The 19,009-nt window shown below is 39.1% G+C and overlaps 1 protein-coding gene across 1 annotated transcript in view; it reads right to left on the reverse strand.

Annotated features, from left to right (window-relative positions):
• Positions 1–2,194: 2,194 nt before the first annotated feature.
• The window catches only part of ANK3 (ankyrin 3), a 299,966-nt gene continuing 283,151 nt past the window's right edge, over positions 2,195–19,009 (reverse strand). The window contains exons 39-40 of the mRNA XM_057530616.1: positions 16,206–16,296; positions 2,195–3,622 (exon numbers count right to left, since the gene is read on the reverse strand). Of these exons, the coding sequence (XP_057386599.1) occupies positions 16,228–16,296 (69 nt within the window). The 3' untranslated portion in view covers positions 2,195–3,622; positions 16,206–16,227. The remainder of the gene's footprint in view (positions 3,623–16,205; positions 16,297–19,009) is intronic.

The raw sequence follows: 19,009 nt of genomic DNA on the forward strand, positions 1-19,009 counted from the left end.
TCTGTTATTGATTGATTGATTTTGTATTGGTGCATGGTTAGCCGGATAACCTTTTGTCTCTGTTATTGAAAGAACTCTTGTAAACTTGGCCTCGAATCCCAATGTTGGAAATGTTTACTTATGGACTGTTTGATCATTAATTCATGAAAGAGAAGCAGTGCCACATGACCAGGAAATCACACACCTTTTAATACGCCAGGGCCTCTTTAACAGATCAAGAACATCCAGAGTCACCCAGATAGGAAGTTAGCGTTTAGATCACTGGTTTCTTCAGAAACTCACAGGATGAGTTATCATTCCTGTGATTTATATTTCTGGGCTTCTCACATATCCCTGTCGTATAGCCAGATGTGACTTGATGCTCATAATAATAAAGGCAAGCAGACAACTTTTTCTGTTTGTTTATTTGCCCTGGAAAAAAAACATGTCTTGATGGGACCCCAGGATGGTACCAAAATGAACATGGTGGAATATCAGGATGCCAAGGTAGAATTTATTAATAGAAGGCTGGCTGCTTATGTGTTCAGTGAAGTAGATCCCTCTTAGAAATGGTGAAATAACCCTGCACAGTGTATTCCCATAACTTGGCAATACAATAATGGTAATACATTTAAATTTAAGAAACTCAAGAATTTGGTAGGATTATAAAATTGAAAAACACAGCAAATATCAGGAATCTGTCCATCACAGTTCATTTTTTTTAACAGCAATGTAAATCAAGGAAAGCTGAAATACATTTTTATAAGCTAGCAGGCTGAAGACTGTATATAACGCATGCCCGCATTCAATCCATACATACATATATAAATATATACATATACCTATATACATGCAAATAAAATCTTGATTATCCTACTTTGGATACTTCTCTTTTTTAGTAAACTTATGAACTTTTGCTTGGCCTGAAGTTTAGCCCATCACGTGTCCCTAAAGTCAAATTTTCAGGTATGTAAACATAACAACCATTTAATACCCAAACAAGTACACTTCACTGAGTTTCTAGTTCAGGGTAAATACCTTTCTGTCAAGGACTGTGAGTCAGAAATTCATAACACTTAGATGGGAAGTTAGGATACCTGGATTTTAAAAAATCTTCCTGGGGTCTTGGTTTGCTCATCATAAGATGATTTTGATGCAGGGCTAAGGGCGCCAAATGAGTATCTTTTTACTGGGGATGCCGTGCAAATGCAGTCTAGCCCCATTCTTTATGCACAGTAGATTCCCCATACATGTGTTCTGCATTGATACTGAAACCTGACTGGGAACAACTCGTCCCGTTTGGCAATAATCCTAAACGACAGAAAATCTGTGACATTGCTGAGTGGCTCTAAGCACCCGTTGAATATTTATACAGGGACTATTACTATCAAAGACAGTATCTACTTCATAAAGTTGTTATGAGGACTGAGTTAATAAACACAACATGCTTAGAATAGTCTGGCATACTGTGAGCATTCCATTTGCAGCAATGGTGATGACAGTTGCTCCTACCACCGTTACTATATGCCAGGCTCTGGGCTAGAATAAAAATTAAAACAGACACGGTCTCTGCCTTGTTGAATTTGTCATGTAGTGTCTGATCACAAACTCCAGCACCTACAGGCCAGTCAGGGCACTCACAGTGTGAGAAATGGGGACGGGACTGTGGTGCCTGGAGACCCCAGGCCTGGCTGGAGCGGGCAGGGGCAGTGTGGCCCAGCAGGTTGTTGCCTTCTGGCATTGAGACTTGTGGTTGCTAAATCCTGCTTTTCAAGAGAAGTTAGAAATTTGGGTTATTATGTGAAATCTCCCAGCTTACAAGCACGGACAGTGAATGTCAATTTAAAAGCGATTGCTTTATGGGCTACAGACAACTGCTGTCTGAATGGTTCCTGGAAGTGCTATTTTACAACTTCTGTACGTGCCAGCTGTTAACAGCCCCAATTCTCCACGTTTTGGGGGGCAGCTCATACCAGCTGTGGGCAAAGATCACTTGTCAGTCAATCTGTAATTTCTGGCTTCTCAATGAAATGCACAGAATTTGTGTTAAGCTGGGAGTTGGCAGGGCAGGACTGAATGTTGGGGACTATCTCTTTAGTGACCACAGAGGCAGAGGCACGAAACGGGCTGGTGAGGAGGACGGCTGCGGCCAAGTGACAAGGAGTTAAGACAATTACCTTTTGCCAGAGAACACAAGGACACTGTAGAGCACAGATAGGTGAAGAGTTTAACACAATTTATTTTATGCTTAAATAATCGACTAGGTCATCCAGTGTATGGTTTCTCATACATATGTCATTAGAGCTATGTGTCAATAAATGCTGATTTTATATGAATATAATCAACAAATTAAAGGATTTCACCAAAACCCAAATAAAAATGCCCTTTAAAACACAGCAGCCTTATTAACCTAATATGACATGGCTAGAATGGTTACAAATGATTGGCTTACTGAAAGGTGTCTACATCTTACAGCCAGTACACGATACAGGAATAAGTTTACAGCGTGCTGCCATTCTACTAGCTAAGAATTTCTGTGCAGTCCACTGAAAATACCCCTGCCAGGGGCCTCTGATGAGCACCGACCACCTCTAAAGCGGCAAGCATTACCCTTTTAAGCACTACCAGCACCCCCCTCCCCCAAAGCAACTACCGTATAGGTTATTTTTTTTTTTCATTTTTAGGTCATTTCATTGAAAAATTGGCAATAGCAACAAATATTAGATGAAGGGCTTTGTGTTTACAGATAAAATCTTCTGTGTTGCAGTATACTGTAGTGTTTGCAAAATTGGAAAAGATTTAATCAAAATAAGGTGATACACATGCATCAAAATATTAGTATTCTGAAGAAAAAAATTTTTTTCACAGAACTACAGAATTCCTCATTTTGGGAATTATTTAAATTTGCAGCAGATTTTAAAGATTTGTTTTTTTAAAATCAAGCTAGCAGTTTTGCGTATACAAACATTATAATTGTTAATATACAAGAATCGGTGAAGATCCCCGTACCCATAACCCCTCCTCCTTCTTTTGGGGTGAAGTCACTTGAGACCCCCGTTATGTTAAATGCATCTGCAATATTCTCTTTGTGTTCCAAGAGGCAGTGCCTTATTGACATTTATTCCATTTTTCTGTTAGAATTTATACAGTGTTATTATTTACAGCAAAACTATAGATGTTTTAAAAAAGAAACAAATAGTGTTTATACCCTGACAGTTTGGGTCCAAGAAAAATAAGGCGAGCTGTTGTGGATTTAGTAATTTTAGTGTTTCTCCGTGATTTGATCATTCCATCTCCTTCTGTCTCTTCTGGCGGCAGGAATTTCTTCCTTTTGTAAATGACACCAAATTACTTGAGATAAACTGTTAACAGCATGGCTTCTCGTATATACACTGCATTGCTAATTGCACACGTGCCAATCCCGGGAATGAAAGTGAATTTTCATGCTCTGTAAATTGGCTCATGCTAAATTAAAATGTGGGTGGTTTTCTTTTCCTTTTTTTTTCTTTTTGCATAAAAAAAAAAAATCATGCCATTAATGTGTGGAAGCAGCAAACACACACACCATTCTCCGTAAATTTTTACTTCCTGCTGACTTATCTTCCATGAATTTCTCAGTACTGGCAATAAAAACAATATGATCCTGTGGATAGAGAAACAATAGGTGGTGAGTTTAGCTTTTTTTTTCCCCTTCCTTTTATTTATTTATTTATTTATTTTAAAGAACTTGCCAAAATCTTCCTTGCCATTCAGCAGAAAAGCCTCAGAGAATGGGGGCCCTCGACTTCCTAATGGGGTGGTTTAACACACTTTTGACTGAGGCGATTTGCTAGATGCCTCAGAGCACAAAGCCCTGAAGTGTGCTAGAAAGCTCTTTGAAGGCAATGAGCTTCGCTGGGTGACCCTGTCCCCTCCACAGAACATTGTTTCCCATATTAGGGGTTTCAGGGATTGAGTCAGAAAGACCCTCTTCTAGTTCTGAAGTCTCTGATACTGGGAAAAGCCATTTGCAGACCTCTGGGCCTCAGTCTTATCTGTGAAGTAAGGAGGCTGACAAAGGTGCTCTGAGATTTCCATCAAAATCTCTGAGGTCTTCAAGGGCACACTGGGCCAGGGATACGGAGTCAGGATGGAGCGTCTCGGTCATGCCTCTGTGTTTTATAATAAGCCTCTCACCCTGCAAGATGCAGCCTTTCAAAAAGGGAGAACAGTGTCCTTACTTCATTTACTATGAAATTGCTTTTCCATACGCAAATTCAGATTAAAGACTATCTCCTGCCATTACAAAGAATACCTTCCCTTCTCCTGCCTCATGTCAGTCATGACAGGATAAATTAATTTTATTTGAGCTTTTTAATGGAGACTCCACTAAGAACATCTTGTCTTACTGGATAATACCTGCATAAAGTTATCAGTGTTTTAGAGCCAGTCTTAATAAGTCAAAATAAATTAACATCCTTTTGTCAGAGGTTTTCATACTCTTGTGCAGTACTGCTCTTGGTAGGAACTCCTCCTCCATAAAACAAAGTTCTTCCTTCGTATGTCCCTTCCTCCTGATCAGTGTGAAAGGGTGACACCTGAATGCCTGCCAGAGAACAAGACATAGCCCCTAGAGAAAAGGCGAGTCAGGCAAGATTAATTTGGGGAACAACCCTGTTCACTCACATACATGCAACAGACTATTTTTGCAGGTCCAGGAGAACCTTTAGAATTCTGCTTCTGTTGGGGCCTAAAAGTGTTCTCAGTGACCTTGAGGTTGTTTACTTACCCCAGACAAGTTTCTTTCCCTTTAGATGGATCACCCAGGCTACCTTGGCTTCTGTAAACATGTTACTACAGCACTTCCTCTGCCTGCCCCACCACGGTTCTGCCTTCCTTTTCTGTATTAAAAGTGGCACTGACCTCCATGCCCCAGGTCACTAAAGCTTGGAGCCAAGAATATCAAAGTATCAATTCCTTCTGGGGTGATTTCAACACCTGCCCCACTCCCATGACTCTGCAGAGGTTCCAGAGAAGGAAAGTGACTCATTTGGGCAGGCCATGTCCCAGAGAATTTGCTAATCAGAGTAAGAAGATCAGGATTTTCTCACCTCTGCTTTTACCATCTATTCCTAATCTTCCAGGCTTCTCAGATGGTCCTATGGTAATGTTACCCCGGTGATCTCACTTTGTTTTCTTAGGGAGAATTCTTAGCAATTTTTTTTCTAATTGACCCTCCCCCCAACTTTTTACAGCTTAACTGATACATAATTTATATACCATATCATTCATCTATTATATATAGCTTGATAATTTTTAGTAAATGTATATAGATGTGCAGTCATCACTACAGCCCAGTTGAACTTTTTTTGTTTTGCTTCATCTTCCAAAAACCAATCCAGCTTCCCAATTAATCTTGCAATAAGAAGCAAGGTCTTTCTCTTATCACCTCAATGCAAGCGAACATTATCTTTCTAGAGATAGTGGATATGTTTCTATAATTAAAAAAAACTATTACTTATGCCCATTTATATTCAGGTATAATGTGGGTGATAGTTTAAAAAGTTGGGTGTTACTTCCCCTTATAAATCTCTCTTGTTCTTGGTCACGCAATCACCGTGTGTAGGCCCCAACTACACGGGGTGCAGGAAGGTTATTCGCTGGACAAAAGCCTATACCAAGTACAGTGTTGCACAAAAAGCATGAGCACTTTGGCTGACTGGCTGTGGACCTGTTATAAAATATTGACACTCTGTATAGACTGTGATGAGATCGCCATCTGATGGAAAGGTGCAAGGGCAGGATCCATCAGGATGACATTTCAGAAATAGAATTTGAGTCATCTTCTCTTTCTGGGTTTAGATAATGGATCTGAGATAGCAGCATTTGCATTGAGGAATCTATCTGTCCTTGGGTTTTCATGCTTTTCAAACCCAAATGTAGTGGAAAACAAGTCAGAAAACCAATCGTTCCATTTAGTCATTTCACTATACATTTTTTTAATTTTAAGAAACATTTAAAATATAGAAAAACAGCTATTCATTGGATTCTCATGGTTATATTTCAGGTTATATTTCACAGGTGAATGTTGTACTTTCCATAGCACATTTTCAAGTCAGGAATATATTTAGGTTAAAACCAACCTTTCCTCTATAGGTTCACATACTGGTGGCATTTAGCCCCTAGTGGCTAGCTAAAAAGACCCCCAACAACAACAGACACAGACACAGACACACACACACACAGACACACACACACACAGACACACACACACACACACACACAAACACACACACACACCCTTACACCTTTAGCTCTCTGCAGTTCATCCCAATAAACCTTTTCATGCTTAATGCCCATACTCTCCACTGAAAAGCATTGTTTGACAGTCTCCACTGTTTCTCAAACTTGGGTACACATTAGAATTATCTGGGGAGATTTAAAAAATCCCAGTGTCCAGGCCACTTCCCATACCAGTTTATTTAGAATTTCTAGGGGTGGTGCCCAGCATCAAACACTTAAAAAAAAAAAAAAAAACCAAAAAACCTCTGTAGATGATTCCGATGTTCAGCCAAGATTGAGGGCCAGTAATATGTTCTGGAGCAGCACTTCGCAAAGCTTAAAGTGCATACGTATCACCCAGGGATCTTCAAATGTGGATTCTGATCAAGTAGTCAGGGTGAGGCCCAGACTTGGAGGATCTAGAGGATCTAGACTACATGCCAGTCATCAACCCGTTGGTTTCCAACTTCCTTTTCTTTGCTCATGATTTCATATCCACCTATAATCCCCTGCTGTCATCTTCATTTATCTCTAACTTCTCTTTACTCTTCAAGTGTGTTTCAAATGCCATCTCCTTGAAAGTGTGGTCTATCTTCTCCCTAGTGAGATCCACCTTTGCAGGCTCTTTTTTTTTTTTAATATTTATTTATTTATTTGGCAGTACTGGGTCTTAGTTGTGGCATGCAGGATCTTTAGTTGTAGCATGTGGGCTCTACTTCCCTGACCAGGGCTCAGACCCAGTCCCCCTGCATTGGAAGCGCAGAGTCTTAGCCACTGGACCACCAGGGAAGTCCCTGTAGGCTCACTCTTACTCATCTTTAAAGACTTAGCTCTCTTAAGCCCTAAGGAAAGTCTTTTCTGATATGCCTTCTCTATAGCCCACTGAGAACAGAGAATTTGTTATTCTAGTTCTCTTCCTACCCCACCTCTCTCTTCCCTTTCCTTTTCCTTTTCTCTCTCTCTTCTTAAGGAAGTCATGGGGCTAAAAACATTTTTTCCTCAGCATTAATTCTAACTACTTTATGTAATCATAATAAACTACTGCACCATTTAAAAATAATTCCCAGTTTGTGTAGATTTGTTCTTCAACTAATACCAATAAGTGGGACTTAATTTTTGTTTGTTCTTTTCTAGTGACTTGTGATTAAAAAAATATCTGAGGTCACAGGGCCAGTTTTAAAAAAAAAGAAAAGTAATTACTGGTAAAGTACTGATGTACATGTTGGCTATAGAAGAAAAATATAACCCTAATAAAGTTGTATAGTTAACTTAGTAGTACAGCTAATAATGTTGTTGTTATTATTCAATGTTTATGGTGTGCCCGGCACTGTTCTAAGGTGGAGCTCATTTAATCCTAGTAACAGTGAGGTACTATCTCTTCCATTTTACAAACAAGAAAATAGAGCCATACAGCTGTTATACTGGTGACACATTTAGTACATGGGCGAGCCAGAATCGGAAGTCAAGCCACCTGGCCCTAGGCCCCTGCTTTTGGTTAATTAGGGATTTTTTTTTAAAGGGAAAGAAAAATGAAAAACACTACATAAAAACATTATCTACTTCAGATGAATTCTGGAAAATATTCTGGAGGGCAGGGTCCTGAATCTGGAGTGAAGCAATTCAGACCATAGTTCTGACTTCCTGGAAGCAGAATCAGGAGGTCTAGGTTAAAAGCCAAACCTGTCATTTATTAACTATAGCCTCGGCGATTTTGCTCTCTCTCCTTGGTAAAGAGGAATGAGAATACCTATTTTAGTGATTTCCCAGGGCTACTGTGAGAAACGAGTCATATGAAATAATTGAAAGTGTTCTGAAGTAGAGACCGACGTGACATGCAGAGGACTTCAGTGGTGCTGCTGTCCCGACCTCTCCCACTGTTGTGTCCTAGCGCACCTGGCGGCCGCTGCTCTGTCCACTGGCCTCCGGAATCCAGGCTCTTCGGGTGCTAGTCTCGGCTCCTGTCCCACCTCTCTCTGTTTTAAAAATCTATATCATTTTTAAAGAATTGAAGTAGAGTCGATTTACAATCTTGTGTCAGTTTCACGTGTATAGCACAGTGATTCAGTTATATATACATATACTTTTTCCGATTCTTTTCCATTACAGGTTATGACAAGCTATTAAGTAGAGTTCCCTGTGCTACGCAGTAGGTCCTTGTTATTTACCTATTTTATATACAGTGGTGTGTATATGTTCACCCCAAGCTCCTGATTTATATCCCTGCCCCCACCTCTTAGCACTCCTAATAATAGCTGAATTTACTGAGTGCTTACTATGGGCTTGCCAGTCACTGTTAAGTGATTTACATGGACTCACGCGTTTAATTCTAACAACAAGTCTGTGAGATATGTTACTCTTATCCTAATAGAGGCGAGGAAGTTAAGGCACAGGAGTTAAATAAGCTGGCTAAGCTTACACAGCTAGTAAGCGTGTGATTTACGTTCACTCAGGCCACTTACCACATTAAGATTGCTAGCCCAGATTTCTCTTCCTCATCACTGACAAATATTTAAGGCACTACAGATTGACCTATTTCAGTCCCTAATTTTGTTTTCCTTTTCTTAGGTTCTGTATTTTTGTTAGTGATTACACACAAGATCACAACCCTCACTCCCTGTATGGAATTAATCTGGTTGTTATACTTCTAAAGTGTTCCTCAAATCTGCCCTCTCCTTTCTATTGTCTCTGCCCAGGATCAGGCCCTCATCCTGTCTCATAACTGAGGTCCTCGTGTTCAAACTCTCCTCACCACTAACTCCCTCTCCTACCCCTAGGGTTACCTAAATCCCATCTGACTGTATTATTCTCCTTCGACAACACTTCCAGTGGTACCTAACTGTCTCTGGGATAAAGACCAAACTCCTGAGCATAGCACATATCACACTGCCCAGTCTTAAATCCTACCCTTTCTTCAAAAGCCAGTTCAAATATGCACTTCAAGAAGCTTTGCAAGATCTCCTCCATTGGCGTTTACTACATCTTCCAGTGGATTCTCCTAGCGATTTGTTTATATCTTTTATTATAGCTCTATATTTTGATTTGTGTTACTTACTATCATGTTTGCCTCTCGGACTAGACTCTACAGTTATATGCCCTCAAGTGAGTGGTGAAGCTGGGGATAATGTCTTTTTTTTTTTAATATATATTTTTTAATTGAAGTAGAGTTGATTAACAATGTTGTGTTAGATTCAGGTGTACAGCAAAGTGATTTAGTTCTATATATATATATTATATATATTATATATATATAATATATATAATATATATAATATATATATATATATTCTTCAGATTCTCTTCCCTTATAGGTTATTGCAAAATATTGAGTATAGTTCCCGGTTCTATACAGTAGGTCCTTGTTGGCTAGTTTATATATAGTAGTGTGTATATGTCAATCCCAACCTCCTAATTTGTCCCTCCCCCACCCCCCTTTCCCCTTTGGTAACCATATGCTTGTTTTCTATGTCTGTGAGTCTCTGTCTTGGAAATAAGTTCATTTGTATCTTTTTTTTTTTTTTTTAAGAGTTCACATGTAAGTGATATCATATGATATTTATCTTTCTCTGTCTGGCTTACTTCACTTAATATGATGATCTCTAGGTCCATCCATGTTGCTGCAAATAGCATTATTTCATTCTTCTTTTAATGGCTGAGTAATATTAGGATAATGCCTTCAACGCTGGACTCCCCCGACCACCTACACAGTGTGTGTCACGAACTAAGAAGTAAAGGGGCTCTAAATGTGCATGGTCAGTTATTTACAAAAGCTTATCAGCTAATCAGCATTATAGGAAAGTTTTTTTCATCCACTGATACTAAACTGCATGGATTAAAATATTTTGGGTAAAACCAAACAAATATACTAGAGGACCAGGGACACAGGGGAAAAAATGAGCAAGAACCAGCAGAAACAGTCCTGCATTGGGTTCCAATTTAAAGTTATTATACACAGAATATGAGAGAACTACATTTATAATGCATAAACTACATTTATAGTGCATAAAGAACTACATTTACAATGCATAAAAAATTTTTTTTCATAGCATATTCTTTTCTGAAGATATTTCTAAAAGTAAGATTAGAAATATCTTCAGAAAAGAATATGCTATGAAAAAAAATTTAAAAATATATACTAGAGGGCCGAGGCTGAATATGATTGTAGATTAGAGGAGCTAGAACAGCTTGGAGATCTCTAGGAGGGAAGAGGTCAGAGGCAACCTTTTACAACTCTATATTCCTCTTCAAAATGTTGTTCTTTGGGGCTCGATCCTGAGCCCCTTCTTTGCTCACTTTCACTTTCTCCCTAGGTAATCACACCTATTCTCTGGTGTTCCCTTTCTCTGATATTCAGTATTCACCTCTTTAGTGATAACACGCACATTTTTATACGCCTAGCCCAACCTTTCCTCAAAGCTCCAGACTTGTGAATCGACAAAAGCCTGAGGGCTTGATATTCTTCTTAAAACCCATCCTGTTCCTTTTTTTCCACCACCCACCTGCTTACCCTTGAAACCTTGAGTCAAGGCATCATCCTTGACTCAACCCTTCTTCTCCATCCTAACCCCAAGCCATCAGATACTGTTGACTTTCCTAAAACTACTGCCCAGGTCCTAGCCTTGCCACCATGGTGGCTTAGTTGGACTACAGCAATAACCTCCTAGCTCACCTCCTTCAGTTTATTCTTGTTTTCCCTCCAATCCTTCTCTACATAGCTGGTGTGCTTAAAAAAATAAGTAAGTAAAACATCAGGTCAGACTCTTGCTTAAAATCTTTCGAAGGCTTCACATTTTTTTAGAATGAAATCCAAATCCTATATTCTGGCCTATGATGATGCATTTCTCACTTCATCATGGGCCTGCCTCACCCCCCACCAGCTCATCAGGCTCTGTTACACTAATCTTCTTTCATTTCCTCAAATGTGTTAGGCCTTTTCCCGCCTCAAGGCTCTTGCGCACGTTGTACTCTTTGCTGGAGTCCTCTTCTCCTTCTCCCCATTCTTTACATTGTTGGCAGCACCTACGAGGTCTTGGCATAAATGTCATGACTTCCGAGGGACTTTCCCCAGCCCCCAAGTCTAAATATGTTCCTGTGTTATTCTTCCATTGGATCTTGGACTTCGTATTTTCAGCCCTTAAACAATTCATGTTCCATCTCTTTCCCCCTTGCAGGCTGAGAGATGCAGAAGGGCAGGGGCCGTGGAGGTTTTATTCACCACTGTATATTATTACTAGCCTTTTCACTCTAAACCAGGTGGAAGGTCAAGTCCTCTTGGAAGGCATGAATGAAATGAGTCAACTTTTTGGCCTCAGATAAAGTGTTCCCCCCGGCAAGCCTCGTGCTGTTGCTGCTGCTCTTGGCTTCCATGTGGCTGTGAGATGCTGAGCATTTCCCTAAAAGAGGTTTACAAAACAGCTGTTCCAGTCTTTTCCAACATGCGTCCGGGGTACCTCCGTTGTCACAGCCTCACTGATCAGCTCTCTAATGGTATTTTTGAAGGTTATGGCTATGAAGTTTTGCTTTATTTAAAGAAACAACAAAACCAAAAAACTGAGTATTTTCGCTGTGTATTGTATGAAGAAATTTACTACAGTTTGCCTTTGTACATACATTTGATTCAAAATTTGCTTTTAGGTTTCTGATAATCATCAAGTACTATTCAACTATTAATATGAGTAATAGTTAAGAGCTAGGCTCTGGTTAAGTTAAAATTTTATTCTTTTGCTCATTAACTATAGGACCTTGGGTAAGTCATTCAATTCTTCTAAACTTCAGTTTCCTTGTTTATTAAAAAAGAGATAGTAGTACTTACATTATAGCATTAGTTTTGGGGACTATATGAGGTAATGTATGTAATGATCTTACCTAGTACCTGGCATACAGTAATCTTTGATAGAATATGACTCATTATTATTATTCATAACTAATTTTAGAAAGACAGCTTAGTGGAACTGGACACTAGGTGAAGTGTCAATAATCTTGAGGCCAAGTCCTAGTTCTTTCAGTCACAGCTGTTTGAAAGAAGAAATGTCAGATGACCTCTCCGGGCCGTAGCATCCTCATCTGTAAAAGGTAGCAATCAAAATTGGTCTCCTCTTCCTGGAGGCTTGTTTGAAGGATTAAATAAGACAAAAATGTAAACGCACTTTATAAACTATAAATCACTATATATTACGTACAAATTTTATACTTATTTTAAGCCATCAGCTTTTCCCTTACATTAAAAATAGGATGGCTGTGACTCAGTATTAAAGAAAAGCAGGTGTAGGGTTCAGATAGCTCAAAATTCAACTGGTTATAAAATGCAGAATAAAAATTTTGACGTCACCATCTGAGGCTCAGTGAAATTGGGCCACATTCCATGTGCTTAGTTGTTCTGTTATTTAAAAAAAAAAAAAAAAAAAAAAAAGCCAGCAGGGCCATAAGAACTTTCAATATACTTGCAAATTGATTTTTCCAGAGCACACATTCAGTGTCCTGGAATTCCAGGCAGTCTTCTTGGACTCATTTCCTAAGTTCACTTATGAAAGGCAAATACCACCCTGGAGAGTAAAATGAGGCTTGCAGTCAAATCGCTGTTCTTTCCATCTGACACATTAAGTTTGCTTTATGCTGAAGCTATTTTCACATTCATATGAATTCTCCTAGTGAGTTTCTCTCTCCTTTGAGTGGTGTAGCAAGTGAGCCAAGGCCCTGCCAACTGCTTTACAGGGTGGATTATTTATCATTTTAAAGTCTCTTGTACATTTAGTGACCTAGTCATTTCTGTATTAATTCACTCTAAAGGACCCTGGAAGCATAGCACTGTCATATATTTTTTGGTGTCATTTATTCATAGATATTAGGTATGTATTACTCTAGAAAAATGGCTCAGCTGGTGTCGATAACCTTTTTGGTTCTCTCCCACCCAGAGTCTGAGTCTATTACTGAACAAGTTGCTAAACTTTTAGAGGCATACTAAAGCTGACTGAACTCTCTTCTAGTTTTATTTCATTTATCAGAATTGCTTAAACACAGCAATTTAAGACTGCAAAATCATGCTTAGTGTTTTATTAATCTGCTGTATAGCCAAAGCAGTCTTGAGAAAGAAGAACAGAGCTAGAGTTATCATGCTCCCTGACCAGACTACACTACAAAGCTACAGTAATCGAAACAGTATGGAACTGGCACAAAAATAGACACATGGATCAATGGAACAGAATAGATAGCCCAGAAATAAACCCACACACTTATGCTCAGTTAATCTATGACAAAGCAGGCAAGAATATACAATGGAGAAAAGACAGTCTCTTCAATAAATGATGTTGGTAAAACTGGACAGCTACATGTAAAAGAATAATATTAGAACATTTTCTCACAACATATTAAAAAAAAAAACCTAAAAATAGATTAAAGATCTAAAAGTAAGACTGGAAACCATGAAAGTTCTAGAAGAAAACAGAGAATACTCTTTGACATAAATTGTAGCAATAGTTTTTTGGATCTGTCTCCTAAGGCAAAGGAAACAAAAGCAAAAATAAACAAATGGGACAGAGGAGTGGATAAAGAAGATGTGGTACATATATAAAATGGAATATTAATCAGCCATTAAAAAATGAAATTCTGCCATTTTCAACACCATGGATGGACCTGGAGGGTATTATGCTTAGTGAAAGAAATCAGAGAAAGATAAATACTCTGTTATTACTTATATGTCAAATCTAAAAAATACCCAAATGAATATAACAAAACAGAAATAGACTCACAGATATAGAGAACAAACCAGTGGTTAACCAGTGTGGAGAGGGATGGCAGGAGGGGCAAGACACGGGTAGGGGATTAAGAGGTACAGACTACTATGTATAAAATAAATAAGCTACAGGGATATACTGTATAGCACAGGGAAATATAGCCAGTATTTTATAACAACTTTAAAGGGAGTATAATCTATAAAAATTTTTAATCACTGTGTTGTACATCTGAAACTAATATAAATCATGTACACCTCAATTAAAAAAAATCTTGTGTATGTCTTTTACCAGATTCAGCTGTAAGACACGCATAATGGGTGGGTTCATTCTAGATATTGCCACACTGATGTCATCCTTAATTTTCTCATCTCTCACCCTTGTCATGTGACAAAAAGCAATTCATGTCGCTATCTCTCGATTCAGCCTACCTCTTACCATCCTTACTGCCCAAGCCAGCATCTTCAGTAGCTTAATAGGTTTTCTGCTCATCCATTATTGCCACCTCCAATTCATTCTGTGCCCTGCAACTAGAGTGTGTGATGAGAACCTAAACTTTTAGTGAAAAGAGGCTTATGAGGCCCGGATATTCCGATTTTTCCTACCTCTCCAGACACAATGACACAACCTCCTGCAAGCTACACTGACCTGTTATCCTTTCTTGTTTCTTCCCAGTTTTGGCCTTTGCAGAACGCTAGAGCCTGTGCCTAGGAGGCTACCCCAAACACCATCAAATTTTCTCCCCTTCACCCAAATGAATCCTGTTCATCCTTTAAAACTAAGCTCAAGCATCATTTTCTTAAGGAAACCTTCCCTGTCACCCTCAGACCAGGTCAGATCTCCAGTTAACAGGGTTGAGTGTGTGGGCTCCAGAGGCAGCCTGTTAGGGTTTGTATCCTGTTTCTGCCACTTTTTATTTAGGTGACCTTGGACAATTTGGGGCCTGTTAAGTGGGGATGAGAGAGGCACCGATCCAAGAGAATTAAATGAAGAGTACACCTGAAACACTGGAAGAGTATGGACAGCAAATGCTGTTATTTCCAGAGCACTCTGCAGTTCTTAGGAGTTTTCTCAATGCCTTAAATACTGAAGTGACTGACTACCATTAAATCTACAAAATGTAAGGTCAGCGAGGGCCAGTACCTCCCTAGTGTTGTTTACCGATGATTTCCCAGTGCCTAGGCAGAAAGCGTCACAGAGAGGAAGTGAAATAAATCTTTAAGTAAATAAATAAAGAATAAGTTGTTTTTGGAGGTGGAGGGATTAAGAATTTCTTTGGGCCTTAGTTACAGTTACCTTGCATACAAAATTTGGGGCAGTGAGACTCTGTGATTTCTCAGTTCCTTACAGCAGCACTCCAAGTACCAGGATTCTGGTAACTGGGGAACAGCAGGTGAGTGAAGTGGAAACTGGGATCTGTTTGCTCTTTGTTACTTGGGGCTAGGAGAGCTGTTGGTGAGCGGCCCTAAAGGACTCATCCTGCTTTATCTCACAGACTTACACAGAGCTTTTCAAAGCTCTATCTGCTTTTTCACCCCAAATGGGCTTTTGAATTGTAGCTATACAGAAAGAAACAGCACGAAGTTCAGAAAACAGTGTTAAAGGAAAACATCCTTCTCCATGAAGGAAAGTTCAGACAACCTTAACAAAGCTCACTAAACATTTTAACTTAGAAAACACAGTAGTGCCATTAACCTCCTATTTAATTTGCTTTGGTTTATACAAAATATATGAAGTAGTATATAGGGATTTTGCTCATTTCGTTTAAACTTGGCAACCACTGTATTTCAACCAAAATTATATTCTTAGATGCTGTCGTGGTAAAATGGTGAAAAGCTGGTCAATGCAAATCTCCAAATACATTTGTATGAACGGTTTGTTGCCAAATAGTCTTCCTGTTAGAGTGAATAATGCTACTGCACTTCATACTGAGCCTCCGCTCTTAAGAGGAGACTCAGCGATCTCTATTTACATTTGCTTCTGAAACCCTCATTTATATTTAAATTCCTAATTTGTGAAGAGAAGGTGTATGGACTGTCAGCTAGAGGCCATAGTTTTCTTGTGCAGATGGACATGTACGTGAACCTGAAAACGACCACCAACTGCTCGTTGGATATTCAAAGCTGCAATGCAGTGAAAAAGAGAGGAAGGGGGTGGCGGGGGCATGGAATCACTTATTTGGTGAAATTAGAAGTTTCACAGGAAGTTACGTCTCACTGTTGTTGATAAGAGCACACTTACCACCTTGACTGACCATGTACTCTTATGAGTGACTCTTCTTTTCCACGTGCCGGATTTCTTTCTTCGTCTTCATCTTATAACCTTCTCCCTGCTTTAAAAGGAATGTACACGTTAAGATTTCATGGTGAAAGGGTTTTCGTTAAAAAGCAGTTTCCATTCTGGTCCCTTGAGGCTGGATTAGGATAAGCGAAACACAGTTTCAAGTGCTTTGTCACTTCACGTCCCCAAATATAATCTATTTGCCTCAACCACACGGCTCAGCGGCATCAGGGCGAGCGAGGGAGCGCCGTCAGAAGGGATACGTTACTGTACTTCACAGTAATTCAGTAGGTTAGTGATCAAACAACTGGACAGCCTGTCTAACTCCTGTGAAGCTAGAAGAAATCATCACTAAAACTCTCAAGGCACTCAAACCCCAATTATAAAAATATTAGTAAGTTATAATTTATGCCTTTTTAAGCCAGCAGAATGTTAAATAATCTGTTGTAATGAGACTGAAATTTCTCAGTAAAGCACTAATCATGAACTAAAGACCATGGAAATGCTGTTGAGCTGAGAGACTTTATCTCTTTTAATTTGTGGAATTACCAAGCCCGTCTTACTCCAGACCAAGCAGGCATCCCTTTTCCATAAAGTAAGACCTGTCTTCACCAAGCACCAAGGACACACTTCTCTGGGAGCAAAGTAGTTGCACAAATACTCAGCTTTTACCCTATTTATAATGGAAAACACAGTAGCCTTTCCAATTTTCTGATTTACTCCTTCTGAGAAATTTTCAGTATACTTTTTTCTTATGTAAACACAGGCTATTGAAGTTTCTGTTTTTTAAATGAAAAGGGTAAAGGTCTGAGAAAGGGAAAGAAATGAAAAATAACCAAAGATGTTTTCTCTGGGAGCTAGAGATTCATTTGCTGAGTTAACACTGCTCAGTGATGACTTTAGTTCTTTAACTGGCACATTGGAAATGGGCTGTTATTAACCCAGAGAGGAGAATCCTCCTCAGGTTAAGATGGGGGAATTCATATTTCCCTGTAGAATATACTGGAAAGAGAAAATGTATAGATTAGATGTAAGGATTTTGAGACGAGCTTTTTGTCATCCTAACTTTTAATTAAACCCTGTGCATTTGCTGGAAACAAGCGCTCTCTATCTGGGTCCCAAGTAGGCACTGGGCTGCAGGTAAAACACCGGGCAGGGGTGGGCCATGGCCGAGGGGTTTGGTGGTGGTAGAGGGTTTTTAATTTTGTCTCCCATGCTCGAACCGGCATGTTCCAACCTCCATAAATGAAATGATCTCTGTGAACACTCTGAAGATAGTAAGAGTATATACTGTTAAAGAATGTTAGGAAGGAAAATCTTTTTCTTTGACCCTGATCAAATGCGCAAGATGTCAAAAGCAGCAAATGCTTCAAGCTGCCACACTGCAGATGCCAGCCTGTTAGCAGCCTATTCTAGAGAGTTCACCAAGCTTTTATTCTCTACTTTCTTTTTGACAGTCCCTCTCCATTACCACGTCATCATATTTTCTCTCTTGTGGGATAACAATTCGTCTTAGTACTTTCCGAGTGATCTGTAGGAAGCAATAGTGAAAAGGAGAGATTTTTCCTGTTTTCTATCTTAAGAGGTGACACTACAGCAAGCAAATAGTAGAAAATCTAAACCCCAGGAGAAGCATGAAATCCCAGTGATGATTACTTTTCTGGTGATGAGGTTGCCTTCTTCATCAGTAAACTGTTCTTCTGTGACAGATTCACCAGGAATGTTTTTTGCTTCCTCTCCCTAAAGGATGTGGTATAGAGATTAGCAACATACTAGGTGGATAGATCTCCACATCACTCCATACACCACACACATGCTCTGTGGAATTTTAGAAAAAGAAAGTATAAACTCTACTCGCAATTCCAGGGCAAGGGGAAAAGGCTGACTCCACGCATGGTTATTAAGCAGTCAACGACATTCGAAGCATTAAACCTCAAGTATGCACAAGAATGATGGTTAGCAACAAACTCCAAGAAGGAAGAATTTGAAAATACGTAATCCCAGAATACAGTTAATACATAGATAGACAAACAGAAAGGTTTCATTTGTTGAAAAAAGATTTAGCTAACGATTAGAGCTCTAATTAGATCATTTCACTTTGAATAATGTTTCTTCATTAGTCCTACGAAATCTCTCATTTTGGTGGATTTCCTTTTGTCTGATTTGAATTGAGGTAGCACCTTAGTTGGGGGTGTTAATCACCCTTTGTTAGTTTGTTAAATTTAAAAATTCCTTTACTAAAGGCAATATTTTTTCAAATACTATGAGAAAAGTTCAGGGTACAGAGAAAACCTTATTTCTTTTTTTCAGACGGAGCCTTTCATAAGTTGTAAATGAGAATAATTAATGTCTGATGAAGTACATAGTTTCAGAATATTATCAAGTGAATGAGTCTTATGTGATGACTGATTAATTACTAAAGGAATGTAAGAGGACAGCCTTTCAGTTAGTGACTGCTATCTGATTTAGAAGGGGAAACTGTCAAGGATCTTCCTCTGGTGAGTTAACAAAAAAATGGGATAAATTCTTAACTTGCCACGGTGGCATCATATTTTCCTGCTAATAGGCAGGTCAGTAGATTTAGATGGCTCCTTAATGTCTATTAGCTCTATGATTGTATGATAAGAAAAACCACTCAGAGAGCAAACATAGGGCTGTATTTGTAACACATTACCTTCTTCACTGGTGTCAACTTTAGGTCAGTCTCCCTTACAGTTTTGGGGAACAAGGACAAACATCTTAAGTGCAGACCCATTCTAGAGACC

The sequence above is a fragment of the Balaenoptera acutorostrata genome, chromosome 16 (genome assembly GCF_949987535.1).
Source record: "Balaenoptera acutorostrata chromosome 16, mBalAcu1.1, whole genome shotgun sequence".
Classification (NCBI taxonomy): Eukaryota; Metazoa; Chordata; class Mammalia; order Artiodactyla; family Balaenopteridae; genus Balaenoptera; species Balaenoptera acutorostrata.